Below are 25,997 nucleotides of genomic sequence, written 5' to 3' on the forward strand. Positions count from 1 at the left end.
AGTCCGAGCCGGTGGGGGTCTCTGCTCAGTCCGAGCGCTCCACGTCACCCGAGGGTTCCCCACCAGAGCCCGGGGTCGCCCTTCTCCGCCGCCGCATGCCCCGCGGTCGGCCTCCAGTGTCTGCTCCCCGTCGCCGCCGCCGCACGCCCCGCGGTCGGCCTCCAGTGACCCCTCCTCGTCGCCGCCGCATGCCGCGTGGTCGGCCTCCAGTGACTCCTCCTCGTCGTCGCCGCCGCCGCTGGGTGCGCGGTCGGCCTCCAGTGACTCCCCCTCGTCGTCGCCGCCGCCGCTGGGAGCGCGGTCGGCCTCCAGTGACTCCCCCTCGTCGTCGCCGCCGCCGCTGGGAGCGCGGTCGGCCTCCAGTGACTCCCCCTCGTCGTCGCCGCCGCCGCTGGGAGCGCGGTCGGCCTCCAGTGATTCCTTCTCGTCCTCGTCGCCGCCGCCGCTGGGAGCGCGGTCGGCCTCCCTCGTTGGGATTTTGCTTTGTGGCCCCTTGGCCTCTGCGGCCTCCTGAACTGTGTGTTTTTTGTTTTTGGATTTCCCACTGACTCCCCTGAACTGTGGACTGTTTTTTCCCCTGCTGTTTTTTGTTTTTTTCATAGCTCCTGGACTGTTCCTTGTTTCGACCCCCTGTTTTGGACTGTCTCCGGCCTTGTGCCGTCGCCTTTTGTTCTGGTCCTGTGTTTTTGTTTTCTTCCTGTACGGGTTTGATTTGTTTTGTTCACGCCCTGTGATTTCTGTTTTGCTCCCTGTCTTTGTTTTTGTTTCGGGCCCTCCCTCCTGGTCCCCCGCCTCCCGCCCTTGTCTGGTTTTGTTTTCTGGTTTTGGCCGTCGGGAGCCGGCCTTTGAGGGGGGGGTACTGTCATGTCCTGGGCCGTTGGCCCAGCGTTTTGTGTTAGTTTATTTCCTAGTGTTGTGATATGTCTGCGTCTCTGTCCTGAGTCTGTGCCTGTTCCCCGTGTTTAGTCAGTATGTTCCTTGGTTTGTCACTTCCTGTTTATTTTGACAGTCTGGTTTTCCTGTGCTTTGTGTTCAGCTTTGCTTCCCCTGTGTAATTAGTTTCATTTGCCTCACCTGTTGTTCCCTGCTGTTTCCTCTTGCCCTGATTACCCAGTGTGTATTTAAGCCCTCAGTTTCCATGTGTTCCTTGTCGCGTCGTTGATGTTTTGTGCCCGCATGTTCCTGTGTTCCCTGTGCCTGCCCTTCGTCTCCCTGTGCCTCCCTTCCAAGATTTTTGTATTTGTTTTTCCCCTGCTTCAATAAATCCCTTTTAAGTTACGCTGACTTCTGGAGTCCTTCGTGTCAGCCATTCCTCACCTGTTTCCTCCCCGGCCATGACAGACGGAGATTTATGCCACCGTGACAGTGACAGCGACAGCCGTGTCGAGAGGAATTATATTTTCTGGTTTCCCATCTATCTTTTTCTCAGGTATACCAAATAGCCCCTAAGAGAATTTTATTAAAGTTTACACAAACATTTACTTGGCTTTAAGGATGAACATATGATTTTGGTGGTTAAATGTCAAGGTCACGACGACCTTATTACAGGAGGGGTAGTAACAGGAACGCTTTGAGGACATCTTTTGAGATTTGGAAAAATTTGGGGAGAATGACCTCAGATAAAATTTGGAGGAGACTCAAGACCATCTTCATCAGTGCACTCTGGCACTCATCCCTTGATCGTTACTGGGCTTATTTTAAGTCATTACTTTGTGAAAGTTCTGTTTAGCCTATTTGCATTAAAACACCACACTGGCCTTTTCAGGTTTATACACTCTGGGGGTTGCTTTGTGAAAGCTCCATTTTCAGGTGGAGAAAAATACTGATTTAGATTAGACAAAGTGGTTAAACAGAGAAAAGATGTTTACAATTTTAGCCATCTTAATTTCGATGTACCTCACTGTCAGCACCTCTCCTCTCCCTCCTCCCACAGCTTCCCCCTTTTGTATCCTGTTCCCCACACTCGCCTGCCTCCTCATCCCTTACACAGTGCATCATTTGAAGAGGTGAGGCTGTTGAGTGCTTGGAAGAATAAAAGTGATTTATGAATAGGGCCAACCTACCTGGATGCTGGAGGGGGAAGCCAGTGGCAGTCAGCTTCTCTGATCCAGTAGCCCATTGTTCCCTTCAGCCTCACCGCAGGGGAAGTTCCTCTGCTTTTCTGATCTTTTACCGTGGCTTACTGGTGCCACATTTTACCAATAAATGACACACAAACTCCACAGCATCCACAGTTTATACCTTATGATCTGTATTTATTTACAGACAGCCACGCCAATAACACATGCACTCTGCACAGGTTTTATGGTTGCGCTTTGCGTAACAACAATTAATGCTTTTTTTTTTAATTTAAGGTGTTAACTTTTACAATCTGAAAAAAAATAAATACAGTTGAGAATAGCCAGCTGCATCAGAAAACCAGGCTTAACCCTACTCATAAAATAAAGACAGCTTCTGTAGACACAAAGGATGATGTAGTTGCTGAGGACAATATGAGTACCTTGTCACTCTATGCTTATACACAGAAATATATCTCATGCACACTTATTACATTATGCTGACAACAGTATTATTTGGTTAAAAAAAATATTTGGGAACAGTGATGCATCTATTAGTTTTTGTAAATTTATCTACTATATGTCAGGATCAAATCGGATGTACAGAATATTAATTGATCATTTCTGATTGTGGGATGTTGGTGGAAATAAACCTATTCGCAGGTGCTCAGCTATGGTTCATTAAAGCATAAATAATCACAGTGATATTTCAAAGTAACCCTAGAAATCCACAATTACTACCATGCACACGGTGCATTCTTGAAATAAGTTGCTGCTCCTGTTTTTGTTTTTTTGGGGTGTGGGGGTTGTAATTATTTAGGCCTTTGTTTTATTTGTTCATTTTGATTGCTCAGCTAGGCTCTGCATTATGTTGCTGTATCCTGTTCTAGTTAAATTACGCACTGAAGTGAGAAACCATCAAAGATGTAGTGCGCTGACTGGTTCATTTGGCGAGTCTGGGTACCACTTTGCTGCAGCATGCACTGCGCGTTAGTTGAAAAGTCCCCCAATTGTCCACCTCTCTATGAGCTGGGACCACTCCAACAGATCAGCCAGAGGACACACTGATACAAGCCCCAATCCCCCTGTGACCAATCAGAATGCCCACACTTCCTCCTAGGGCAGGGCCAACAGTGGCTCTGAGCCAATAGATAAGCTCAGCCATGCTGTAATGCTCTGTCTGTCCTGTGGCATGCTGAAGCATTGAGTCCTGGCTGCTATGTTGCTACAGCACATGTAGGGAGAGGGAGGGTTGGGGGTAGCAGAGGATGGGGGGACGGAAGGATAGATGGATAAAGGGGGAAGAGAAGAAATGAGGGATGGATAGATGGATGGAGGGAGGGAGAGGTACAGCCCATACGGAAGGGACTCAAGGACATAAAGAGCTTTTGGGAAAGTGACTATAGCATGCAAAGAGAAACGCTTGCATTGTGAAGTCATTGTAGTCACTGATGTCATTTTTTTTTTTCTTTTTGCCCACTTGCCAAACCTAGAAAGAGCAGGATTTATTTGTGGCACTTTAAGTGCTTCAGCAATGCAGGTAATAAATATGACAGAGCAAGGTGATGTACTTTCACAGCACAGCTGTCAGGCATCTTTAATATTGTACCCACCACTTAAAAAAAACTAGTGTTTACTAGATTTACTTGATGTATTGGAATAAGTAATACAATTTATTTGTGCATTAGATGACACTTTAACGCCATTGACTTCACATTGGTTTGCGATTTTAGGAACACTGAAGTTTGCTGCTTTTTTCTTAGGTTAGTGAATGCATGTAAAACATTGCTGTAACAGTTCCTTATTGCTAAATATAGTTTCACACCCCACAAAACTGAAGAAAACATGCCACTATGTAGGCATTTGTGCAGCTGGCTACCTGCTGTGAAGTGTGTTTGTTTTTTGTTTTTGTTTTTTTAAAGTTCAGCTTGCCTTTTTAGCAAGGCTACACAAGAACTACTTCATCCAATTTCATAAAAATTGGTAGAGAGGTGAAGAATCAGCAAAGTAAGCTCACATTAAATTTTGATGCATCTCTAAATTACTTCCCTTTTTTTTTTTTTTAAACTGTTTCGAATAGGGCATTGGGCTAGGATGTGCTCGCCAAGTATCAGTTTGTTTTTTTTTACTGTGTTTATATCTTTCTGTTCTCTTTCAAACCTCACTTTGTCACTTGGCATCTCACTATTCAAAACACCATAGTGAGATACCTCACTCAGTTTTCAGAGAACTAAGGTTATCCTGGTAACCAAACATGTTTAACTTCTTAATTTTTTCCATTTCTCAATAATTCTTCCAATATAGTGAATACCACCCTGGTTTATGGTTGATAATGTCACAGTAATATTTTTTTTAGGATTCTAATTCATGTCCCTAAGACAATATTGAGTGTCAGTTTCCAAGAGAGATGATGTTATTATGTGTGATTAAATGTGCTCTCAGTCTTTGCTTAGCTTCCCACATCCAGTCGTATACAATTTCTTCTTTTTATTTTTTATTTTTTTTAGTTTGTATTAGTAATCCTAATGTACTCTGAGGGACACATTCAGGTCAGTGTTCAGATCAAAACCAAGCTCAGCTGTTGAATAATGCAGGCCATGTTACCTTGGTAACCCGTATGGACACTGAAGTCAATGGCTCCCATGTAAATGCAGCACGACAGGTCAGACAGGATAAGAAGTTCTGTTAGTTTATGTCTCTTGGTGTGTTTGTGCATGTGGCTGTGTGGATACTCGCGTGATGCTTGCATGCTCAAGAAAATTGACTTTCATTTTGTGGAAGAAAAAAACATTATTGGGATTAGGCAGAGTAGCCTATGTGGAAAATTGCTGTTGAAAACCTTCATTGCAGTATCTGTGCAATGAATCATGGGTCTAGATCTGTAGGGAATCTGTTGAAGTTTCCGTGCTGTATGTGTATGGATGGATGGATGTGTGTAATGTACAGTACATTCATTTAAGCTCCATTTCCCCTCCATTAACAAGTTGGCTGTTAGACATTTTCTGTGCTGCTCTGGAGCATATGGCCTGTTGTCTCAGTGCTTAGGGAAGGCAGTAGCTGATACAATGTCCTTTGATCCCCATTATTTTCCACTGCGAACAATAGATTGTAATTACCAAACTCCTCCTTCAGCCACAGCATCATCTTCTGCCTATGTGGCTATAAGTATAAATGCCAAAGAAGTCAGACTCATCTGCTGCAGTATTGCAGTTTGTGTCACTTTGCATCTGCCCTGCCAATTACTGTGGTAGAAATATTTGATATATCATCATTTTTGCCATCATGCTTAAGGGGGAATGCTGTCAGATTTCTACATATACAGCTTAAACCATACAGAGATGAGTGTTTCAGGTGAAATGTGGGGTTTGTGTGTTTTTGATAGGATTGTAGGCGCAAAGAGGTGGGAGGTGGGCCTGGTGGGAGTCAGGAGTGATTTAAGGTGCTAGATTTTCTGTGAGCCTGTAGATCATGTGAGCCTCTCAGACTGTCCTGCCCATACGGTGGCCGTGGCCAGCTGATGAGTGGCTGTCGATCGAAGGACCTTCAGAGCGGCCAAATTCTCCACCACTCTGCAGAACTCGTAGCCAGTCACTTGGTTCTATTTACTGCTTTGAGCCCGTATCTGGAAAGGCTTCCAATTAATTTTACCAAGCAGGAGTATATCTGGTTTTGGTTCAAAGTAACTGTGAAATAAGCTTTATAATTAAAGCATGACCAGTATCTCAGTCACGATGAAAGAATCATTGTCAATCAGAATGAAACACTGGCTTCACAGATTGTGCAGTGTAGATGCTGCTGAGTGAGAGAGTTTTTGCCTAAACATCTGGAAAGTATTCAAATGGCAATGATGTGGTGGCATGACATAGAATATGGAGGGCACCTAAGAAAATGGAAATGGAGAAACAAATTTTCCCTTATGAATTTCCTTGTTGTTTTCAGTACAGTACAATGCAGTACAGTAAAGAGATTGGCTTCAACAACACAGGGACCTAAGACCTGTCGGTGCTAGCATGAAATTGGTCACAAAGAGGTATGTAGTGCTGCACCAAAAACCTTCTTGTGATTGCTTTAGTTATCAGCAGATTACTGCAGTTGCCTTTAGTTTTCATGGAAAATGCCCACTTGTTTGCAAACACTTTCAAACTACTCACCGAGCAGTAATGAAACTGAAAAGTGCAACACAAACTGGAAACTGAGACCGTTTGCTTTCAAAGTCACCTTTGCTAGCGACCAAAGCAATAACACAGAGGCTTGTGATGCACCCTCTTTGTGACCAATTTCACCCAGTGACAGCCAGCAACCACTCTCCAGCCTCTCCAACCAGGGGCTCTTTAGGCCTGGGTGATTAAGGCCTAACACAAACAGGTAACAGTTGCAACAGAGAATTATTGCTTTCAAGGTTTCATATATTTCTGCATAACTATGACCAAATATATTAGGGACACACGAGTATATTGGCCAAATATCAGCATCGGCTGTTATTCCTGTTTTAAACATTGGTATCGTCCTAGAATTTCAGTGCATTCCTAAAAAGTATAATCACTTTACAGACTTTAAGTCCTAAAAGTAGGTGAAGAGAACCCCGTTAGCCAAATGAAATAGAAATATTAGGCTTCTTAATTGATTTTTCTGTGGAAAATATTCCATCAATGATGACACGCCATCCTATCCCACATGTAGGCCCAAACCATGATGCTAACATCATTGCGTTTTACCTGTGGGATAAGATTCTTATGGTGGGATGCAGTGATATTATCATTCTCATTTCTGTTTTAGGGTTCATAGTGTAGTGGTTCATACATTTGTCTAACAAGTGAAAGATTCCTGTTTCGATGTCAGGAGGAGACACAAATCCCTTTGGGGTTGCATCAGGAAAGGCATCAGGCATTTAAAAAAAAAAACAGAAAAAGAAAGAAATGTGCCAAATCAAACATGCGGAGCTTCCTGCTGTGGCGACTCCTTGCAAACAAGAGAGCAGCTGAAAGAAGTTTCTATTTTTGGATTCATGTTAAAATCTTAAATGGTGCCCAAGGTTTTTCCTGCCACTGTATACACATTATAGGTCCACTGATATGTCAAAGGGTGGAGGTCTCTATTTGAATCTTCATCAATGCGTCCTTTTGCATCCTATTTCTGACTTTTTTTTTTTTTTTTTTACACACCCATGGTTTCAGCTTTACATCATTTCCATTTTATAGCTTTTTAACAAGCCACTTTTAATATTTTCAGTGGACATTTATCCCTTTGCAGAATGGGGTCATTTGTAAAATTACATAAAGCACAGAAATTCTCAGAAACATATTTTATTCGTTTTACCACTGTGCATACTGTTTCTGTGATTTGTTTTAGTTATTCTGGGGTTTCTCCAAATGCTAATATTTATGGATTCATTCTCTCGCCAACACACTTTTTACTTAAGGGTTTTCTCTCTATCACAGGCCTGATTAAAACTAAGCATATAATTACGTTCTTCCAGTAAAATTCCCTCCACGTCCACGAATTAGTGTGTTGGGGGTTCTTCCATATGATTTGCCAGTCACTCTTTTATATTTCAATATTGAGTTTCTTTTCCCAGTTTCCCTTTATAGATGCAGTTGAGTTTCTAGAATTCATTAACAATCCATAATAGAATGATAATGTAATTCTCATTGCATTTTCCTTATATGCTTTATTCTTTTAAATGATACCATTTACTTCCATTTAGGGAATTCCCCTAACTTTTTATTATAATAATCTTTAGCCACAATTATCAAAAATGTCATGCCTACCAAGATCACATTTTTCCTTCATATTTTAGACAAATTATTAGTCTCTTTTCAAGAATGTTCCAGCTTATTTCTTTGTTTCACTAACACATGGCTTTAGGTTGAATTTCTTTTTTTGTGTGTTTACATTTGTATAATTTGTCCCACATCAAGTCAGCCTTTTAAAATGACCAAATTGTGTAGTCATTGTATCCGTCAGTTACTTTCACAAGTTTGTTTTTAATCAGTAGATTCATTTTAATTGACCCCAAGGCTGTTCAAAGACCAGCATTAGTAATACACTAGAATCTATTAGCTGGCCTATCCAAGCCTATGTGGAAAAGTGATGTTCAATAATTATATCAGATATTTCATCAGTAATGATACTATTGAGCCATTCTCTGGTAAGTGTAAGTATGATTTAGTTGTCTCTTTAGTCTAATATAATCTGCATGTCCTTGCTCCTTCTTTTATGTCATTCTTCTCTTGTTAAGTAAAAGGATGTGTATTATGACTATTATGGCTTGTGCAGCAATGAGAATGAGGCTTTTTCAAGGTGCTGAGGAGAATGAAGTGCAAAGGAAGAGGAGCATGGGATAATAATTGGGTCATCTCGAACCAATGGGATATTAACATGCCATTGGGCTTCTTTGACTGTCTTGCTGTCTCTCTATCTCTCTCTCTTTTTTTTTTCCCATGTATTGCTGTGAATCAGGGCACTCCACATCACCAGGTGATTTATGGCTAATTAAGCTAAGCCTTTGTAGGCCACACCTACTGCCCAAATGGACAGAAAACTGAATTGGAGATGTTTCAAAATGCATCTCTTGTCTCCTAGACAACCTTCAAGGCAGCAGCAATACTATAGCGATAACCTAAACATCCTAGAAATGCACCCCTTTCCCATCTTCTCTCTTCCTGGTTTATGCAAATAGTCCATAATAAAAGCATGCTCACTCAGGGGCCTCAGGTAGAGGCAGGCAGGGGAAGGTCACATTGTAGGGAAAATTATTCTCTTCACGGCATGGTAATGAAAGCTTTTTTTATCGAGCGGAGCCAGTTAGGTTCTTGTCCCCAGCTCTCTGCTGCACTGCTGGTCTGGACGCTACCCATGTTTATTTACTCTGTCCACAGCAGGATGGCACATACCTGTGGGATGCTCGTGACAAAGTGAACTTGTAACTAATTGCATCTGGGGGTAAGGTGATGGCCGCAATGAACTTTGAGGGTTACATTTGCATTTAGATTATCAGCTACTTGAATTATATATAAGTTATGCACATATATGCACACATACAATGCTTTAGAAGTATGCAGCTTACTACTCAAGCAATCTCCTTTAGTAAGCATGTTTTAACATCACTGAAACAGTTTTATGACTCTTCCCCTACCAGCTGCTGGTGAGTTAGGGACCAAGCCACTCACACATGATGAAGAGCACCTCCCTGCTTGGAGTGGGAAGGGGAGAAGGGGGCTTCCATTTTGGCGGTAGTGTTGCAACTGTGAATGATTTGTTGGGTAGTGGGTCCACTATTTCAGAGGACTCGAATATATTGATCCAGTCCTCAGTGAGCTGACACCTCATGTATCGTCTGAACTTGACTCTTCTGGAAAGCCTATTCCAAGAAAGACTCAGGGGTAAAAACCAAAAATCCTACTGTAATGCAGAAAGGAAACATCATAAAAAGATGCTACCGGTTTAGCTCTGTTAAGGCCGTATCAAAAGGGTGTGGCAAATAACATTGTCAAAATGCTTTCAGCTAAAGGTTTGCTTATCAGCTTTTTCCAGAGGCTGTACAGCTGTATTGCATGGTCTTGATTGGCAGGTGCAGTTTGCTCCATTGTCATACAATCCATTAAATTTAATTTACTTGATTGAGCACATACAGAGCTGTTTGGCCAAACAGCTCTGTATGTGCTACTGAAACCTTTGCAAAAGTAGACTTTATGCTGGGATTTAATTTCAGGTCCAAGAATTGGATTTAATACAGAAATTTTGGTGATGATATTGGGGTAGAGTTTTTGCAGCCATATTCTTTGGATCTCTGTTTAACCATATAAACACTGACATTTGCAAGACTGATCTTTTTCATTAATAGCTGCAGAAAGCTATTTTATTATCTCAAAGCAGGTGGCACCTTTTGGTGACTCATTTCCAATGCAGAATTTGGATTTTTTTTTCTTGAGCTTGAAGCCTTAGTTAACAGGTGACGGTATGCCAAACACGTCTCCCACATCAGAGTAACCATATGTTTGTGCGCAGCCATTAATCTCAGACTGGATGTTGACTGTTCCTGTTCTGCCCTGTCCTACCCACGTTATTGTCCCCTGACTCTCACTTCCTGTTGTAATAACGGCTACTGACCACCACACAGATGGCTGTCAGCCAGGCCAGGGCAGCAGAAGGGCCCTGTCGACCCTCACGCTCATACCAGCAATTGCATGTACACGCACTTCCACTGTCTTCCATACAGTGACAAATGCCAACACACACAAAGCTGAGGGCATCAGAGAGTGTCCTAGTCAATGACAAATAGCAACCAAAGACAACAAGACCCAGTGTAGCATTCCTGAGGGACTCTTTGAGATCTCTCACAGGGTGACCCAGTTCCATCACGTACCCCCTTATCCCCTATATGCTAGCATGCCCTTTCCCACATTCAGGATAGAATTGGTTTTTAAGGTTCAGTCATAATAAAATAAATCCTCACTACATGTTATCTGAATTATGTGAACGTTAGCTCTCAGGTCACTTCATTCTTCTGCTCAATAAAACCTCTGCAGCCTGAGCTGGTCAGAATCACTCTCCTCTTCCCCCCCCCTCTAGATCCTACCTCATCAGCTAACACACAGTTTCTGTTATACTCCCCTCAGTCACTGCTAAGACCGCTCACCCCAGAGATAAAAACGCAACTTAAATTTATTTCTTGGTTCTTAATTCAGTCTCTTTTTTTCTGCTTTTACAGCAAATGGCTTAACTGCATTGCAGCAGTGCCAGTATGGGGCATTAATATTAATGTCCGCCCATTTTACCCAGCGTGGCAGGGGAGCCTGTCAATCTAGACTTATATTGGAGTGGCTCCTTACGCCAGCGAACACCTGCCCAGCGCTCGAGCGCCAGATTCTGACGCTAGAAGGCGCAGGTATGCTCCTGCATTAAAGCAGGTGTACATTCATTGGCCGTTTAGTAGATAGTGGATATTTCCAGCCAATCCAGATTGTGCAAGTGTGCTGCCAGTAGGAGTGAGACAATTGGTACAAAAAAGAACAAGGGCTTCATGTGGGACAGTTGCCCTTGATTCTGGTGCAAGCTTGTGGTTTAGAAAAATGCAATGTGTTTCCATATAGCTGATTTTTCTTGAAGGCTAAAAGAGTGTTATTTTGAACCACTGGGAATAAGTTTTGTGTTGTAGCTTCAGGCAATAATCTTATATGGCAAAATCTTTTCTTGAATGATTTGCTTGCTTAAGTCTCAACTCCTACCCAGCGGGTGGGCCATGGATGAAATTCCTCAGAAGTCCCCTATGAGATGTAAAATCTACAGTGTGTAAGCAAATACTTCTTTGTAACAAAGGCGACACGTTATGAATGTGAGATTAGGCAGAATGGGTGCGGTTGCTATCACATTTAAGCAGTGCTCCTCTGCATTAAGTGGTTGAAGATGGCTGCAAGCAATGCAGGTGTGTGTGTGTGCACGTAAGCCTCTGTGCAATGAGAGGTAGAGAGAGAGCGAGAGAGCAAGCAAGGGAGACTGGGATCAGTGTGCTGCGCTGTTCATCACTGCAGCAGTACAGCAGCCCTGAATCTCTGTCCGTACAGAGGTGCTGACTGCCTGCCCCATGCCTCTCTGCTTTCCTCAAGAGGGTGTGCTGATGATGCTCTCTTTCATTATTCCAGTGGGAGGGAGGCAAGCTATAGGCTTAGCAAAAACCCGCAGAGAACCTGCCATCCTGTTCACATTTAGACCAAAAGCACGCTAGATTATTGGTTTTTATCTAATGGTTGAGCATTTTCATTGACTGTCCCGACTGTGGCCTTTCCAGCCCTGTGCCGGCGCACATTTCCTCATTTTACTGTTTGAAATCCTATTTATCCTTCTGATGTTTACGTAAACAGCCCAGTGCGCGCTGGTCAGTCATATCAAAGAGCAAGTCAAATTGGCTGTTTTCTTTTTTGTCGCATTTTATAGATATGCCCTGTATGAGTATTCAGGGTTAAACAAGGTCAGAAGTGTTCCCTCCAGCACTGCTGCTGCCTTAATGCTGACTGAAGGTACACTGTGTACCTAACTACAGACAAGATACAAGAAGAGTTTAGGGATATGGCTTTTATAAGTGTTGTATCATATTCCTTTGTGTGTGAACAAAGCACGTCGATGCACTGCTTGCACATTAAAAGAAGAATCTGTCTCATTCCAGCATTTAGTATTTCTCTCTTCCGTATGCCCATGGGCTACAGCAGGAAAGAACTTAGGGTCAAGAACAGAGAGATAATGAATGAGTTGAAATGCATAATAAAGTAAAGCTGCCATACTGTGAAACCTGCTTTGTTTAATTGGAAGAAGGCTGTTAACACATTTAATTACAACTCTGTTAATTACAACTGCAACACTCTTTAAGTAAAATCTACATACTTCAACTTCAGCATAGTTTTTCCTCTAATTTCATTCTCTAATTTTAATTTTCTCTCATCCTTGTATTTAGTAGAGTGGAAATATGTATGTGCCTTTCTTTTAACAGGAAAAAAAAATCCCTCTTTCTTTAATGGCACTGTAGGGAGTGACAGTCAGCCTCCTTTTTATCCCCACTCTGACACTGTGACTTCTCCTCAGTCCTCCTCTGGTACGTTTGCCTTTGCAGCCACATGTCTTTATGGCACACATCCTCTAAATGACCTTCAGTGACACAGAACTGGTTCTTGTCAGCACGCTGGACCACTTCTGTTTAATAGCGCTGTTTAAACAATAGATGTTTTTCCCTTCCCACCTCTTCCATTTCTTCCCAGGAGGAGACCTGAGTGAATGCAGCTAAATCTTGCGTAATTACCATGTTGCCTTCCAATGATACGCGCTTTTGCGCATCATCAAGGGAAAAGTGACTGCCCTTTTTAAATGAAGAGTTGGTGGGGGGGGATAATGTGCAGAACTTGCATTGCTCCAAGCTTGATGTAAATAACACTGTACTTAGTAAAGCAACTCCTCCCTAAGTTGATTTAGTATTCTTGTTGCCATGTGTGAAAATGGGATATGCCCTGCTATAAAAAGAAAAGCTATGTATTGGGGTGTGCTGTGTGTCGACAGCACAGTCACTGTGACGTGTATGGCATGAGACATTCAGTCACAAATTTTGGCATTTCTATTAGAAATTCGTATCAAAATAACGTGATTGTCTTGACTCTTTAAAGTATTTTTTTTTGTCTTATGCACCAAAGCCCAGAATCCAGCAAAGCACTCACTTCTCTCCCTCCCTCGCTTCCTCCTCTCCGTTCAGTGCCATGCGTGTGCTGCTATCCAAACTACCGAGGCCTTGGATTGTAGATGAGAAGAAGGACGATGGTTATACTGCACTGCACCTGGCTGCTCTCAACAACCACGTGGAGGTGGCTGAGCTTTTGGTGCACCAGGTAGCAACACTCCAACACTCAAAATTTGAATGCATACTTAATCACTTAACTTGGCAGCTATTTCTGTTATACATACTTTATAACAGCATGTCTACAGAGGCACCATTATCACATTAAAGAGCAGTTGAGGCAGGCTCCCTCTGTATCCACCCAGAAGATGCTTGGGAGTGTTGGACACCCGTGCTGTAATTCTATGAAAATGTCAGAAAATAGATTTGAATCTTAAAAGCGTGCTCAAGCTGTTATGCTGCCTCTGTAGACAGCTAAAAGGATTAAGCATGAGGATATCTGTTTCGTCAGACCCTTGTGAGATGAGTGACTGAAAAACACATTTAGACGGTCACCTGTGTTAAGCACATTAAGAAACTTAACATTTCATAATTATCCCAAAGCACTGAAGCAACTACTCAGCCTGTACTCTTAGCTTTACCTGCCTACAGACCATTAACGCAGCTTCCACTGCACTCCCCTGCAGCCTGCAAGCTGTAGACCAGTTGAAGCTCCTATACATGCCTCTTTTTATTTATTTTTTTTATTTTTTATTGAATTCACTGGTCCTCCAGGGGTATTCTTCAGTGCTGCTGGGCCATCGTATCCTCCTCCTCTTGCAATCATAAGTTCATGCTCTTTTTCCCTTCCGAGATTGCAGGTTTCACTCCCTGAAGACTAACTCGCACACGGGTTTACAGCAAAAGTCACCTGATCAAGCAGGAACTGGTTTAATGAGGATATGGTGCAAGGCAGTAATGTTGCTGCAACATTCCAGTGCATGAATGTTCGCTGTGCAAGCTACCTTTCAGCAGGGACAGCTTTTTCCCAAGTTCCTGCATTGGGCTTGTTCGCAGTGATGGCTCAGCTTTCTATTCAAAAACTGCACCACAGAACTAGGTGCACTGCAGATTCCCAGCCAGCCAGCCAGCCAGCCAGCCAGCCAGTCAGTCTTATTACTTTGGGATTTCACACACTGCCTGATCACAATGCTTATCTTCCCTCCACATCTCCTCAGCTGAGGTGTTTGCAATTGGAAATGACAATCACATGCAGCGTTATTGTAGGATGCCATTTTTTTCCCCCCCAGCTTCCCGGGTGATACTTTGTTGGTTGGCAGGGCTAAAGGAAACAAGATTCTGTCATGGCACATAAAGCCACAGATGTTGTTACAGTCTTTCATGTGCAAAGGAATTATATTTTTTTTATATGAAACATGTTCTTTTTTCCTGTTTCTATTTCTGTGAATTCATTACTTGTCTGTCATCTCTGTGTGCACAAATGGTTTGTTACCCTTTGTATATTGAGGTTTTTTTTGCTTCTCTCCCACCACCCAGGGCAATGCGAGCTTAGACATTCAGAATGTCAACCAGCAGACTGCATTACACTTGGCAGTGGAGCGCCAGCACACCCAGATAGTTCGGGTTAGTGGGTCCTCTTCTTTTTCTCATTTGTTCTCCCTGTCTTACTTGCATTACTTAGTGAGCATTGTGTCTTTAGTCATCTGTCTGTCACTCTTTATAGACTGCACAAAAGGGAGCAGAAAAACATCAGTGCAGCCCCACATTTAATTTATATGGTTGGATATCCTGCAGTTGAACAAAGTCCTGCTTCAGAGGGAAGGGAAAAGGCTCTCTAAGGCAGTGTCTTGGTCAGAGTCTTTGAGCGTAGCATTGGATTGAGATTGCCATGTTGCCACCTTGTGGACTCACAAAAAAATGCACTCCATAATTGGGTAGCACAATGCTGAAGCAGTTCATTGTAAGCAGCCCGCAACCCATAAATCAGCATGTGGCATTTGCATTGTAGCATTAAATTAAAGTTGTTTCATGGCGGCTGCGAGTTTCTCCTCCGCTGTCTGCTTGTGTAACTCTTCGTTTATACGTTTCTCTTTATCAGCTGCTGGTACGGGCAGAGGCCAAGCTCGACGTGCAGGACAAGGATGGGGACACGCCGCTTCACGAGGCACTGCGTCACCACACGCTGTCCCAATTGCGGCAGCTCCAAGATATGCAAGATGTCAGCAAAGTGGAGCCCTGGGAACCTTCCAAGAACACGGTACACATACATCTATTATTAACCTCACTATTCGTCCTATGTTACGTTTATTTTACATGCGTCAGGGATTCTTAAGAAAGTGGCCATACATAAAAATAAAACAAATGCGTATGTGGTAGCAGGAAAACAAATAGGAAAACATGATTTTTTTTTTCTCTGCATCTGTGTATACTGATATGCAGCTTTTGTTTTTAGAAAATTTTACTGTAGCTTAATAGTAACGAATAATGCTTTTATACAGCAGTAATAGCAGACTCAGTCTAGTTTTAGGAATCTTATATAATAGACTGTTCTGATTAATTTAGACATTTCTATATAATACATTGTATCAAGCTAGGAAAGCCATGAATACTAAAGCAGCATGTTAACAAGTTTAGTCTACCAGTCACTGTTTTGCTGTTACTGGTGGCTCTGTAACATATGCAGCTTAGTTGTCCATATTCTCCTTTTTCCTCTTCGGTGACTCATTGTAGAATCTTGCTATAGCTTTAAGCATTTGTGATCTTGGTAGACTGTTAGAAGTTGTCCTAGTACTCTTCAGGAACTGTATACACACCTTTAATAACAACAGCATTAGGCCCACTTTGCAGTATGTGAAAAATGAAAGGGTGACAGATCTCCGTTTGGAAGCAAAGTGCTCCACAGTCTCCTTCATCGGCATCTCTGGACAACCGCACTAGCCCATCATCCGCACAGCACCAACAGTCAGCTGCTCCCCTTCACCCATCCTGAACGAGTTTGTCCCTCTGTAGAGGCCAAAAGGGCCATGTCAGACCTCAGCTGTCTTTGTGTTAACACCACATCACTAAGCCCTACAGGGAGGAGTTTAATGCACAGCTTTGGTGACAGATTTTCCGTACCTGTCACCTTCTGTCTCCCATCCACTCCATTTTCTTCTCTTTCTCCACCTCCTCTCTTCTATCCCGCTTTCTGCCCTCTCTGGTTCCCCCGCGGAGGAGCGGAACCGACAGACAGCAGGCCTAATTGAGATGTGTGCAGTTGGGTCACTCTCCCATAGCCCTCCCCTCCCATCAAAATGAGAATTGAATTAGCCGGCCCGATGGCTACATCAGCATGAGATGTAAAAGCTACTGGTTGGAGACATTCTGACATGGAAGACCTAAATTGTAAGAGAGAGAGACTTTGAATTGGGGTAGACTGAGTGTAGCGATGAGCCATGGGAGGGAGACAGACTTAACAGTTAATGGGATTTTGGGTTGGGGTTAGAAGAATATATTGTCTGACAGTCATCTTAAGATGTATCTCTGATTGGGTCATTTAAAGTGACCCGACATGTATTTTAACACAGTTCTTCCGAGTTTCAAACTGAAGACCTTGATAAAATTAAAAAAGCGCTCTTAATTGCATTAGTGCTTCAAATGGTACTGTGTAAGGTGTAGACCTATCACGGATCCTCCCTGGATTCAACTTTAAAATAATCCCTCATGTCAAAAAGCCTGGTGCATCTCTGACTTTATATGTTTTTTGTTCTGTCTTGCTCTCTGCAGTTAATCATGGGCTTGGGCACCCAGGGGGCAGAGAAGAAGAGCGCCGCATCCATCGCCTGCTTCCTGGCAGCTAATGGAGCAGACTTGACCATTCGTAACAAAAAGGGCCAGTCCCCTCTAGACCTGTGTCCTGACCCCAGCCTCTGCAAGGCTTTGGCCAAATGCCACAAAGAAAAGAGCAGGTAAACATTCTCATTTGACATTTTGGGAAATGCATCTGTTCGCTTTCTTACTGAGAATTGGATGGGAAGATCGATGCCACTCATGGCTAGTGAATAAGAAGCTGGAGCCAGGAGATGGCAGGCTGAGCTCAGCATGAAGACCAACAAACAAGGGTGGACAATCTGTACAAAAGCTTAGGTGAAACAGTTTTACAGAACATGATGTGCCAGACTAGTCTTTGGCTACTTACTTCATGGAGTTTCAGGAATTCACAAAGCTGGAAATTTTGCATGTTTCCAGTGCTTTTTGTCTGTCAGCAAGATTACACAAAAATGTCATGAGACTGAGCAGAGTGCTGGAGCACGGGTGAAAGAGGAAAAACTTCAGATTCTGTTGTCGCTCCAGATCACTTTGATACCTACATTTATTAAACTGTTTTATGTAATTAGCTTGCAGGGCAAATTCATTTGCAGTGATAGCACTTTAGCAAAGTGTTTCACGTGTGTTCATGCTCCAACAGTTACTGTAGCATTGTTTTAAAGATAATGGAAGAGATCACATCTTGGTACAAGCATCATGTTCCATATTGCGCTTTTCATTTAATTTCCTCATCTTTTCTTTTCTTCTTTCTTTTTCTTGTAATCTTCTTTGCACTCTCACACACACACTGTGTGTTGTTCCAGCGGCCAGGTGGGCACCCGCAGCCCGTCTCTGAACAGCAACATTGAGTCACTCGAGGAGTGTATGGTGTGTTCGGACATGAAGAGAGACACTCTATTTGGGCCCTGCGGACACATCGCCACCTGCTCCCTCTGCTCGCCTCGCGTCAAGAAGTGTCTCATCTGCAAAGAACAAGTGCAGTCGAGAACTAAGGTATGAAGAAGCACGCCTGCTGTCCTTCCTACCTTTTAAACAGATACACGACATAGAACGGAGTGAGGTTGTTCTTTTTTTTTTTTTTTTTTTTTTTTTTTTTTTTTTAAATATTCTGTTCTCGTGTTACATTTGTCCGTCCACAGATCGAGGAGTGTGTAGTCTGCTCTGACAAAAAGGCAGCAGTGTTGTTCCAGCCCTGTGGTCACATGTGCGCTTGTGAGAGTAAGTTACCATTTCATTGTAGCTTTCCAGTACCAGATCAGATTTCAACATCATCTTAGGCATCTACTGCTTTCATATTGTTTCTTTTGGCCGCCAGCTTTTGCGTGAGTAATAAACCCAGTATTGATTTTTGGACTGATTGTCTTCTTTGTCTTTTCTCCAGACTGTGCCAGCCTCATGAAGAAGTGCGTACAGTGCCGGGCTGTGGTGGAACGCCGCACCCCCTTCGTACTTTGCTGTGGAGGGAAAGGTATGGAGGATGATGCCGCTGATGATGATGATGATGATGATGATGATGATGATGACCTTAGTGAGTGAATTTTCCACACGTTTCCTTTTAATCCAACCCTTTTTCCTAAAAGATTTTTTTCTTTCTTTTCTCATTTCTCTACTTTTCCAAATAATCTGCTTTAATTTTATCTTTTCCTTTGTTGCCGCTTTGCTTTTGCAGTTTATTTATGTTTACGTCACGTTCATTCCATCTCAAATCACCGTGGCCTTTCTGCTTGATCATCTCCGATTTCCCTAAAAATTTCATGGTCCAAAGTTTGGGCATGTATAATGATTGCTGTTAAATTTCAGCTTCATATATCAAATACTTTTAAATACATACAGTACCAGTCAAAAGTTTTGACTTTTGACAAACTTTTGACTGGTACTGTATATTTTTTGAAAATGACCCACTTGCAGCATGTTTTTTTTTTTTTTTCACACTTTGAAATCTGAGGCAAATTTTGAACATCAATATTTCCAAAACTATTGACATTTTCACTGGCATTAATTACCATAAAAATGAATTAGGATCTTTAATTTGTGACAGATTAATCAAAATATGCCAAAGTATTGGATAATTAAAACATGACAACAAAATGAAAGCTGCCCTGTAAAGTCCCATATTTCTCAGTTATAGTATCATCTAGAAACTCCAGAATTTTGGTATATATAGATTAGATTACTGATATTTTGGGGGGAGGGGTTTGGTACAGCTTGCCATATTTGATCAATCCAGCATGAAAGTTGAATGAAAATATTTTCCTCATTTCTCTAAGAATTTCATGTTAAAAAAATATTCTACGTTTTATTTTGCATTGTCGTGAAATACAACCATATACCATTCAGACATTGTCACTTATCTTTTGCAATGTTTTTTATTATTATTTATGTGTCCTCAAGAATGGGACTTCATGGGACTGCTTAAATTTATTTAAGATTTTTTTTTTTTAAAAACATTTTAATTTCAGCTAGCCCATATTGACTGATTTGTTGGTGTATTTGTCCCAAGTTACAGATCCTGGTTTATTTTACCAGTGGAAATTTCAGGCTTTTATCTTTAGTAGCTCAAACATTGCCTCATATTTCAATGTGTGAAAAGAAAGACCTGAAAGTTGGTCGACTGGTCTTTAAAAAAAAAAAAAAAATCTAGAATCAGCTTCATATATATCTGAACTTTAAACCATAAGATTTTCAGGGAAATCAGAGGTGTTTGAACCGAGAATGCTCTAAAAATGTGATCTGAGATGGAACGATCTATCACTTTCATGTTTTCTTTGCATTTTTTAATTCTAGTAGACATATTAGAAACCAGGTAAACTAAACTGAAGTACTCAAACTTGCTTTACAAACTTTCCACATCTAAATCTGTCATGTTTTAATCATTAGAACCATTGAGCTCAATTCTTTTGTATTAGCCTCTATTTAGATTTTAGCTCAAGTGGACAGTGGCCTCGCTGCCATGCCTGAAATCACCACACAGATCTTCAAAGCAGAGAAAATTTAGTTTCAAATCCCAGTCTTTAAATGTAGGATCTTAGAAGCCATTTCCAGATTGACTTTTACTGAATAATACAATAATGTCAGAGCACACAGATAACCTTATTAATGTTCCTGTGTCCTCCAAAACTTTGACTAATCACATTCACATAGAATGGATGAACTCATTTTTAAGCATATCACAGAAATGACCTGCAGCCCTTATGATGCATGCATATAATACCCACATGAATCTGCATTATAATATCCCTCCCTCAGTTCTGACAAGGAATATGGAGGAGTTCTGAATCTGTACAGTATTTTAGATCGCATTTTTTCAGCTGCAAAGCAGCCCCAGTTTTGATTGATTTTAACTAAAATCCTGTAATAAACCTTTTGCACATGAAACAAGATGCATTTTAGTGCAGAAATTTTTTTTAAAATTATTTTGGGTTGCATTCACGATCCATCATCAACTTAATTCTGACAGTGGTGCGTCTCACTAGTGATTCCTTCTACTGTGTTCTTCATATTTTATGTTGAGTTAAGCAGGAAACTGACCTTCGTGTTTACCTCCATATTAATTGTGTAAATTTTTCCATTTGTCAGCAAGTCGCACTTACCAGACGTGCACGAGTGAATGCAGACCCAAACAATGGCACATACACTCATGCAAGGGGCAGCATTGAATGCTATTATTTTCCCTTTCTCCCTGTAACCCTGCTTGTTGCTTCCTGTTTTGACGTCAAACTAGTGCACAAAATATACCTGTCAGTTTAAGCATTTTGACGCCCTTGTTTAATTTGGTGCATTAGTTTCATAATGTACTTCTAACCCAGGCATTAGAGTCAGCTCTAAGCATCACCTGATGGCAAAAAAATAAATAAAAAAAATCACTTGCCACTTTAAGCAATCAGTAGAAGAGACTCTGTTTCCCTTTCTTTCCCTGATCACTGTTTCCAACTTGCTAGTTTGCTTCTCAGATTCTTTCTCTGAACCTCTCATAGAGGCTATAGTGAGTAGTCTTGGTCATCAGGCCAGCTGGTGAGCTGGTGAGGGCAGCTCCTGCTATAACAATGTGACTGGTTATTCCCAGCAGGGAGCTCAAACAGTATGGCAGGGGGATCCCAGGATCTTCTCCAGCCCAACAATCTGGCACTAAGTTGGTGTAAGTATACCTCCATGATCCCCTCCCTTATGAGAGCCTTGTTTATAGAGAGCCCCCTGCAACCCACCCCACCCCCATGGTGCTGCCCTGGCCCCTGTCCTCTCCCCTTAACCCCCCCTCCATTTCTCTTTCAGTGTGACGACACATACATAGGATGCATATCTCAAGAATCACACTGGTGTTCACCATTTCTGGCGGATGTTTGGATGCAACAATAAGCCTTAGCAGAGCATCAGTCCAGAAAATTTGTGTTGGGCACTTAAATAATACATTCGGGCAGTTTCACACACATTTCATTATACCCGAGTGAGTGAGCGAGTGCTGCATGATAATTTGTCCCATGCCGGTTTATATTCCAGATAATTACAAAGTGCACATTTCTGAAATAAAATTTAAAAGCAAGTTAGCACACACTGCCAGAGCCTGAGTTTGTCTGCCAACAATAAAATTCAGTGCGCATGTGTTTGTGATCCTTGCCCATTTACAAAACTTGTGCTTTTAAATATACTCGAGTGCTCTGCTCATTTCATAATGGTAATGTTGTTGTGGCTGCGGTCACTTTTATTGGCAGTATATTTTATAGTATAGAGGTGAAATCTGTGGTTGCCACTGGTGCATTTATTTTAATCTTTTGGCTGATAACCACAGTTCTTTCTATTCTTAGCATGCACTTGTGTTATTTTCTTATGTCCAAACAGCCAGCGGAAACATCCCGGCCCTGCAGAGAGACAAGGCAAACACCAACGTCAACGCTGACGTACAAAAGCTGCAACAACAGCTTCAAGACATCAAGGAACAGGTAAGGTCACTAACCAGGTGTGGCTCGTGAACTAGAACAGAAGAATAAAATGTAGTTGAACTGCGAAACAATACCCACTGCTGTAAAATTCCTTGTGATCAAACGAACGCCGGTACCATAAAGTTATTGTGTAGGGCTCTGCTTGGGTAGCAATACCGACATGTTGAATGTTGAAAGGATTTTACTATAACTCGTTTACCTGTGTGCAGACCATGTGTCCAGTGTGCCTGGACCGGCTAAAAAACATGATCTTCATGTGTGGCCATGGAACCTGCCAGCTGTGTGGGGACCGAATGAGCGAGTGCCCGATCTGCCGCAAGGCCATCGAACGCCGCATCCTCCTCTACTAGATCCCACAAGGAACTCTCTTTCTCTTCTCTTAAAGCCCACATTGAACGCGCTCACAATGCGGCATCCACACCAGCTGTTGCTGCTGCTGCCATCCTCACAGCACTCGTGTCGGCCGGCCACGACTTATTCTATCCCACAAATATTCTCTTAGTGGGTTGACTGTGTTCAGGTGGAATTCCTGTTAAAAAACAGAGAAAATATGAGTTGACTGAAATTAATTTTGCTGTGCTGTCATAGTGAGTACAGCCAGGAAGAAAGATGCCTGCTTTAGTGACATCATATTTTTTCCTTTAAAAAAAAAAAAATAAATATATATATATATTTTTTTTTTTTTTTTCTTTTCTTGTCTTGTCTTTTCCCTTCATCTTCTTCCCATCTTTCTTTTAGTGGTGTTTTCATTTTTCCAAACTGTTTTCCTATCTGAAGTTCAGATTCAGAGTCTTGGATATGAACGGCATTTCAATAACTTTTGGTATCAGTCAAAGTGAGAAGTGTGGAGGAAATGAGGGCGGCCTGTTACCGTTTGATGTAAAGTTCTCATTCATCTGCTGCAGTCAGATTTTATTGTATTTGTAAATCTTCATGCGAGTGTATTTGTATCGGAAGCTTCTTCATTTTTCACGACAGTGCGGCAGGTTTGAGACACAGTTTGCACCCTGAGCGTTGCAGCTTTGGCTCTTGCAACGTTCTGCTTACCGACTGTCCTTGCGGTTAAAAACCAAATGTTGGCAGTTTTGCACTAGAAAAGCAGGGTTAAATACATTCTCCACACTGACTCCAGAGGTCCACTTGAGGTCAGTGACAGAATGCAGATATAATGGTCTAACTGCCAGGTAGCACGCTGCACCCTGTACTTTGTTTACTGAGCTGTAACGACAGCGGTGTCGTAACACCCTTTCTGCTGCGGATTTAAAAGCTGCCGTGTAGGAAGGATTCAAGACAAACACACAGCAGCTCTTTCAGTTTCTGTCCAGTGGAACGCCACCCCAATTGTAACTGTTCCCACACACAAACCCACATGATGCAAACGTTTTTACGGCAGAAGTAACTTGTTGCAAGTTGGTATTAAACTGTTGAGACTTGGTGGTATTGTCTAACAAAAAAAAAAAATATATATATATATATATATATATATATATATATATATATATATATATATAAATGTATATATTTCACTGAATTGCTAATTCACCATCGACAACTTCGTGCCATTTGCTTCCAAAAAAATCTTGTTAATTAACATTTATGGGGATAAGGTGCTCTTTGTGTTACTTTTGTTTAATTTAAGTGTATTTCCTTTTCTCAAAGTCTACCTTTATAGAGCTAGAGAGTACAATCTATTAGAACACTAAGATGAAAATGTAAATTATTTTGTATCGCTGCCCAAACAATAGGATATGTAGGTGTCACTGCCTTCCTACAATGTAGCCTCAAAGTCTCTCAAACATTCTGCTCTGATCTTCATGTTGAAATATGTTTGTGCTGTTTTTATTTGTTTTTGTTTTTTTTCATGTGTGTTTACTTTTTATTGGCAATAGCTTTCTAGAAATCACCAGTAGAAGCATTTTGCTGCAAAGAGTCTGTAAGGCAAACCTGTTCATTTATGAAACAAACAAAAAAAACAAAAGCATTTTTGTTGCTATAAAGTAAGTTTTATTGTGTCTTTATTTGAGAGACAGAACTTTCCTTACCTCTTTTAAAAGGCAGTTGCTCATGTCACAACTCAGCAAGTGTCTAGCTTGGGAATCTGCAACCACATACAAGCTTTGCTTTTTTTCTTTTTTTTTTTTTTGGCGCCTTTAAAGCAGCTTTAGTCCAGTGTTGTTCCTTTTCTGATCATGACTCTATAAGCTAGAAGCACTAATACTCTTTATGGTAGTATTTTGTTATGGTTGTGTTTGAACAAAAGCCTCTTTGTTCTTTATTTTCAGTACCTGTAGCTGTCCCTGTTAGAACTGTAGACGGTAGTATTTTCTTTGGCATGAATGTTTGACATATGCAGTACGACCTGTATCAATAAAGAAAACGTTCAGTCTGTAAATTGCTAATAAGTGCTTTTAAAAAACAACCGTATAACTGAAATAAAGTTCTCTGTGAACCACGAGCCATTAAAGTGCTGTTTGTTTCTGACTTCTACTGAAATTTTAATGAGCTTTTCTTTTGTTTGTTTTTCTTTTTTTAAGTTGAGCTTACATGTTAGGTTCTTATAGGCAGAAAATTAGCATTTTGTTGCTTTTCTCCTGCTGTGCAGTGTCTGCCTCGCAGAGGAGACGGGTGGCCCAGAAGGGAGGCAAGGGGTAATTGAAAATGCTAACACTTAATAATGACTCAGCACCAGCGTGTGATAGGTCAGCTATGTTAATCAGAAAGAGACAGAAAAGAGCAAGAATCGTTGGGGTTGGGTGGTGGGGGGTTTGGAGTGATGCATCTTCTCCACTGAGCGGGGCGACAGCAGGGCATCTCCCAAGCAGTAAGAAATTATGACCAAAGGCCGTTTATGTTCTACCTCATTGACTAGTCCATTCATAACCTGGATGTCTTTGAGCTTGTCTCACATGCAGCAGCAGTATACAGCTGCTCAGAGCGAGACATTCATCATGCTGTCACCTTCTCACTCAGTGAACACTGTACAGGAGGCTCTGACAACTTTTTCATACCATCTCGGATCTCTGAGTTTGCATGAGGCCTATACAGATGCTGTAAAGTCTCCTGGCATTTCTGTGATTTATATTCAAGTACTAGTCTTTAAAACAGTGGAATGCCATATGGTTTAGCAGCTACATTGTTATACAGTGTTGCCAACCTAAATAATTTAAACTATATATCAGTAGCTGAAGGTGGAACAGATTTTCCCGTGCTTATTTTAAGGTGAATCTAAGTGATGTACTTCCTTATAAAAGTGGTGTGGTTAACACAAATCTATAGTAAGCTTGTTTATACCACTGAAAACTCAGTTTACAAATGAATCATTTTTGTAAGATTGGATAAAAAAAAAAACTGGCCTCAGCTCCATCTGAGGCAGCTGGGATCAATTGTGAAGCCAGACCTTATTGCCCAACATCAGTTGCTGACCTTATTATTGCTCTGGAAAGGCTTTCACAAAAGTGACTTTACATTAAGATGTTCAGCCATGACATATGAGTGTAATGTTCGCCTCATAAAACCATAAAAGCAGACCATTTGAATACCATTACTTAACTGCCTGATAGACCAGACTACTTTGTCCATCACTCTTGACTGACTGCAGACCCTGCCACCATGCTGACTGTCAGGGTGCCGGAGACGCTGCTATCTCTCCCCTGGCCACAGCCTGATCCTGGGGAGCATCCCTGACCACCTCACACACCAGTTTCAGCTGCTTGAAGACTCCAGTGTTTGCTGACGAGGCTGCGGGGGCCTGTTACTCCCACATGGGGGGGGTGTCAGCTAATCCACTCGCTGCCCTGCAGAGTGTGAGTGATGGTGGCCCAGTACGGGCAGGCTTGATTGAGCAGCAGATAGATATGAAACGAACCCCCGGAGAGCAGAGAGGGGGTGACCGCGATCAGGAAAATGACTGCAACCCTGCTTCAAGCCTCTGCTGTGATCACTGAGAAGGGCCAGTGACATCCATCTGTTGGTGGAGGAATGGGGGAGTGGATGTCTCCCCCCCTCAGGGTCTGCCCTTGGCACCGGCTCTGATTTTATGACCTA

At 41.9% G+C, this 25,997-nt stretch overlaps 1 protein-coding gene across 5 annotated transcripts in view; it reads left to right on the plus strand.

Moving 5' to 3' along the window:
* The window catches only part of mib1 (MIB E3 ubiquitin protein ligase 1), a 62,321-nt gene extending 38,913 nt beyond the window's left edge, over positions 1-23,408 (plus strand). The window contains exons 13-22 of one of the 5 annotated variants that reach the window (XM_030751692.1): positions 13,291-13,423; positions 14,749-14,835; positions 15,311-15,469; positions 16,978-17,159; positions 17,823-18,012; positions 18,159-18,237; positions 18,401-18,547; positions 21,083-21,154; positions 21,853-21,953; positions 22,163-23,408. In XM_030751692.1, coding sequence (XP_030607552.1) covers positions 13,291-13,423; positions 14,749-14,835; positions 15,311-15,469; positions 16,978-17,159; positions 17,823-18,012; positions 18,159-18,237; positions 18,401-18,547; positions 21,083-21,154; positions 21,853-21,953; positions 22,163-22,303 — 1,291 coding nt within the window. In that variant the 3' untranslated portion in view covers positions 22,304-23,408. The remainder of the gene's footprint in view (positions 1-13,290; positions 13,424-14,748; positions 14,836-15,310; positions 15,470-16,977; positions 17,160-17,822; positions 18,013-18,158; positions 18,238-18,400; positions 18,548-21,082; positions 21,155-21,852; positions 21,954-22,162) is intronic. The other 4 variants (XM_030751693.1, XM_030751694.1, XM_030751695.1 and 1 more) reach the window with 4 other exon arrangements.
* The last annotated feature ends 2,589 nt before the right edge of the window (positions 23,409-25,997 follow it).

Source organism: Archocentrus centrarchus, chromosome 17 (assembly GCF_007364275.1).
Source record: "Archocentrus centrarchus isolate MPI-CPG fArcCen1 chromosome 17, fArcCen1, whole genome shotgun sequence".
NCBI classification, from domain to species: domain Eukaryota; kingdom Metazoa; phylum Chordata; class Actinopteri; order Cichliformes; family Cichlidae; genus Archocentrus; species Archocentrus centrarchus.